Below are 5,072 nucleotides of genomic sequence, written 5' to 3' on the forward strand. Positions count from 1 at the left end.
AATTTAACAATTCTTTTGTAGATGGCATAATACTAGAAAAAGTATAATTCAAGAAGTTGGGAATGTTAGTTCAATAATAATAAGCTTTGCCTATACCTCTCCCTTTGGCTATTTTACTGTACCATTAATAATAGACCTACATTATCTGTTATACATTACTCCTGTTTCATAAGAAAGTGTAAAACCAATGAGTTAAAAGCGAATGGTTAATTTTGGAATGTTTTGATGGATATACAAGAAAGAATTATTATGCATAAGGGCTTCTCTTAGCTAAAACTTCACATGGTAAAATAGACATTCTTTGACCTTTTTTTATTTATCATTTCTTATTGCAAACAACCGATGTGATATTTACCTTCGATTTTGAAAAATCCCCACATATTGTTACAAGACAAAATCATAACATAAGCAAAATAGTCTTGCATTTATTTCAATGGAAAATAACAGAACATACAGAGTGCAGGTCAACATAATATTATTAATTAATTGCTTATAAGCTAGTAAACTGTTGTAATACAGTAGTAAACTATTAGGTACTCTGAAACTGTTACAAGGTAGAACTTATCCAGGTCTTCTTTACAACACATCACACAACACCCAATTTATTTATGCAAAGGCTTCAAACGTGAGTCCAAGATACGTGAATTTCAGGTTTACACATGAACTACTAAAAAGTGGTCCAAAAGTTTTAAGGCCATCTCTTAAAGAAGCATAGTTAAACCCTAATCGTGCTCCAAGAAAACTACCAAACAGACAAGTTGATGTAGAAAACCCACAAGAACTGTGTGTGTGGGGAAGTTATACCTGTAGAAAATTCTAATCTATCACACTGACAAACAAAACGTAATTACTCTCCTACAATGAGTGAAGGTGACTTCTAAAACTAAAAATGCATCAGCTTTCAGCCTAGCCTAGAGTAAAACATACAAATTGCACTGACGAGTACCAAACAATAATTATTGAAACAGAAAACAATTAGATGGAAATCGCATTTGCATAATTTATAACAGAACTCACAATAAACATGAAGGCACATACAAAAATAATACAAAAATGTGCAAATCAACTACAATGATAACACAAAACTTAATTGGTTAGTAACAGTAAAATAAACAATAATGTTTTAGGCACTTTAAAATATAAATACTTGAATTTTAAAGTCCACTAAACTATTGTAACAATTATATAAGGAATTGAGTTGCAATAAATACTTCAAAGTTACAAGAGAAGCTAACAGGATGAAGTTCACTCGGAGGAGCTGAAATAACCGGAGGCATCACCACGGCAGATGGGACAGGTGCGGTTTGACTGAAATATTACACATATGTTATAACACAAGTCACTGCATTCTCACTGTTAGCTGCTAAGCGTGAATTTTCTTTATCTACTGCACACTTCAGTTTTGTCTATAATATAGAATAATACAATAAGTTATGTGTATTTAGTAATTATATGTCATATTAACAATTAAAACTTTATAAAAAAAAAGAATAACATACACTTAACTTGCTATTGTGACATATTAAAAGTGAACTTATAGTTTACAGTTTATTAAATTTTAAATATTAAGCAATATTACCCTCCTTAATAACAAGCTCAAGGTCCCAACCTTAAAAATTAAAACTTTCTGTGAAAATTAGATGAAGATCCAATAGTAAAATAACAAAATGATTACTGCAAAAAGTGGTACATGATTTAAATTGTAATATAAAATTATTACTTATTAAACAAAAATTTATTTACTTAAAGTAAATCTTACAATATTTTATTTTTAAACACAAAGACATTAAATCCAAAATAAGACCTGACTAAGATGTAAAATTGTATCTTTCTGTAATTTCAAAATTCAAATATATTTTTGAAATACCCCAAATAAATAAACCATGCTTACTTATGTAATGCTTAAGGTTTTCATATTAGAACTTTTAGAAAGAATGACAAGTTGAAAAACGATCTGATCATAGTTCATGTTAATATTACAGTTTAAAAACCTTCAAATAATACTTGCAATTAACAGTAATTATAAATTTTGGTTTATACATTGGTATGTCGTACAAAAGTAATTACCAATTAGAATCCAACTGTTTAGGTATTTCAGATAAATTATATAATATTTATGTTCTTCCAAAGATTGAAAATACATTAGCAAAAAAAAATGTAAATTACCAAAAAATGTTTTTGAAATTTTCAGCTTAGCTCGAATATTCCAAGCTACAACAATAAAAATCAATAGTAATTCATCATTAATACTTGAAATGCATAGTATTACATACCAAAGATGTAAGAACAACTTTTCTTGTATGAATCAATTTATTTTCGAAATTGCTTAGATTTCTAATTGTATAACAAGTAAAGCTCGCACACTCAGTCAATTACCTTGAGCCACTTGTCGACGCACTTAGCGTGGAACTCGTGTGAGCAAGGTAGACCTCGCAACACTTGTCTGGGCTCGAAATCACACATGCAGACCACACAAGATGTCTGGTCGCCTTGGTGAGTCTCTGCATTAAATCTGAACACAAATACTTCAATATTATGCAATTGTTTTATTACAAGCAAATAATTTCTGTATCAAACAAATCACCAATACTAGGTACAAACTTTATTATAACCTGGATTTTACTAAGAATTTGCAAAATGGAGTACCAGTAGTAATTCATCCTTACTATTTTGAACTCATTAGTATGCTTTGATACTGCTGAGAAAAGTAGTACAACAATTGGGCCATTGTCTGTTAAATAACAGGACTTAGCAGGCTGTGAACTTCATATATTATCTGTCATATATTTAATGTTTCTGGTTGGCATAACCACATAAAATATTGCTTTTTCTTTTAATGTAGTCACCTGATATTTGAAAGGATAATACAATTTCAGACATTTGCCAACGTTATTTGTTCCAAAATGTGTAACACTACGTTTCGAGGATTGAAATCTATCTTCATCAGGTTTTTTTTTTGTTCTCTTAGGACAAGAAGCTTATAAATTGCACTTAGTCCTGTAAGATCCTTAGCGCTGCTTCCGGAGTGACAGGATATTCAGGACGGGTAAGGTAAGGGGGTAGGGGCCGCCTCATATCGAGATCCATGAGGAAGAATTAGGGCACTAATCTCAAAGTCATGTCCCCCCAGAAGAAGGGGAGGCCAGCTCTGAACCAGCCTCTCCAGTCAAAGCAGGCAGGGGGTGGCACACACTTATTGAGGCTAGCAAGAACCTCTGATAGTTATGGAATGAAACCCACTAAATTCCAACAGTCATCTCCCCCAGTAGACTAGACCTATTGAACTGCCCTTGCACCCCAGAATCTCAACATTTGCGGTTAGTGATGTGCCGGTCCTGGACATCCATAGGTTAAGTGACACATTGGTATTTGCTGTGCCACTGGTAGATTCAACTGGAAGGTGTAAACCAGCCAGAAGTGATCCCTGCTGGGTATCCTCATCAGGTTAGAAGGACAATTAATACACTCAAGATTGAGATTCAACACAACACATAGTTTTCTTTATTCAGTTTCTTTTCGATTATAATTTCTTGCTTATTCATTGTAGCTTGTCATCTTTTTCTGATTCCAACATAGTAGTAAAATAGTAAAAGGAATCAGCTGATTCTACTTCATGTTTGTTTAAAGTTATTGGTATGTTCTTTTTTTTTAGTTAACTAATTTTTTATATAGTTGATATTTTTTGATATTGCAAGTAATGATTAGCTAATAGATATGTTGAATTAACGATTACATAGAATAGCACAACAAAATCTTTTATATGAAGTTTTAGTGGAAGAGATGAAAACATAGAGCTTGGACACGACATGACTTGCCGCAAGTGTTGCATTATGTGTATTCCAGACAGCTTCCAAGACTTTCTCATAACATTCCAAACTCTAAAGGTACGTGTAAACACTTTATCAACTGGTAATTGAACATCTTGTTCCTTGCTTCAGTATGGTTATAATAAATACTCATAAATATTGATTTCCCTTTATGTTGTGTTTTTCTTTATAAAATTCAGTTTTATTGGCCATTAAGTACTCCAAAGATTACAATAGGCTTCGTCAAAATAACATAATTTTTTAGCTTAATTCTAGTGATATAATATAAATATATACTAGTTTCCAGTCATGTCTGTTATAATAAATATATAATAAATACTTAAATCTACTCAAATAAATAAAACATAAAAAAAAAACACAGAGACATGGAGTTAAAATCTAAAATTTAAAATAAATATAACAAATTATAGAATATCCTTATATATTTTTTGTATTTACAACATATCACATTTCATATAGGCTACTCCTCAACACTGTAAAATTCCTTAAGCTTAAGCCACTCTGACATATTTGATTTAAATTGTTTGAAAGGTAAAGCTCTAACAAAAAGAGGAAGCTTATTAAATAGTTTTAACTGCTGGTATTAAAAAATAAAGAAATATGAAATTTCTAACAAAGAATAATGTACTATTTATTATGTAACAACTTATAATGTTTGGGCCCAGTCTTCATAGAAGATGGACATAACAATAAAAATTTTATCTGCTGATACTAACTTGAAAGAGGGCAGTTGATCAATCTCACTACGATGCAGGCCTCGTGGTTTAGCTTCTCCCAGACGCTCTGCTAGACTCAGTAGTGCTTCGTAGTTCTCTGTCTCCGTAGAATCGGTGTGAACTAAGTTCGTTCTGGCTGTACGGCGACAGTGGTGGGTTAGAGAACATAGCTCTGTAACGTAAAAGCATAATATCACTTTACAGAACCCATCATTTCAGATGTGCAAGAACTAAGTTTTGAATCAGTGACTGTTCAGCCCTTTATTTACTTCATAAACCCTTAAAACGAGCCACACTGATATATCTGTAGTACAGGATGTGCAGCATGTGGTCTCACTCAATTTTCTTATTTGTATTTATTGTGTACTTAACAATTCACGGAAGTACAGAAACACATAAAAGTATTGATTTATGACCGCAGTGAAGACCAACAATAAACATTCACTAGTGTTAAAAACCGGTTTAATTTTCTTGCATTGTTTTGTGAGGTGGCACAGGACAGGCAGTGGCAAACTGTCAATTACAACCT

The 5,072-nt window shown here is 32.0% G+C and overlaps 1 protein-coding gene across 1 annotated transcript; it reads right to left on the reverse strand.

The window, feature by feature from the left end:
• Nucleotides 1–1,119: 1,119 nt before the first annotated feature.
• On the reverse strand, nt 1,120–4,870 carry LOC124372268 (RING finger protein 44-like). Its single transcript, XM_046830648.1, has 4 exons — nt 4,822–4,870; nt 4,544–4,715; nt 2,377–2,512; nt 1,120–1,308 (listed from the first exon to the last, which is right to left on the reverse strand). The coding sequence occupies exons 1-4, from the start codon at nt 4,868–4,870 to the stop codon at nt 1,246–1,248; spliced, it is 420 nt and encodes a 139-aa protein (XP_046686604.1). The 3' UTR covers nt 1,120–1,245.
• Between the last annotated feature and the right edge of the window lie 202 nt (nt 4,871–5,072).

This window comes from Homalodisca vitripennis, unplaced genomic scaffold (genome assembly GCF_021130785.1).
Source record: "Homalodisca vitripennis isolate AUS2020 unplaced genomic scaffold, UT_GWSS_2.1 ScUCBcl_2817;HRSCAF=7924, whole genome shotgun sequence".
NCBI lineage: Eukaryota > Metazoa > Arthropoda > Insecta > Hemiptera > Cicadellidae > Homalodisca > Homalodisca vitripennis.

What these genes read in the sequence shown, in the direction of transcription:
- LOC124372268 (XM_046830648.1), bottom strand. Translation starts at nt 4,870, where the DNA reads ATGCTGCACATCCTGTACTACAGATATATCAGTGTGGCTCGTTTTAAG. An exon ending in GATCAACTGCCCTCTTTCAA is followed by an intron (nt 2,513 to 4,543) that starts GTTAGTATCAGC and finishes ATTTGTGTTCAG; the next exon opens with ATTTAATGCAGAGACTCACC. An exon ending in GCGTCGACAAGTGGCTCAAG is followed by an intron (nt 1,309 to 2,376) that starts GTAATTGACTGA and finishes GTAATATTTCAG; the next exon opens with TCAAACCGCACCTGTCCCAT.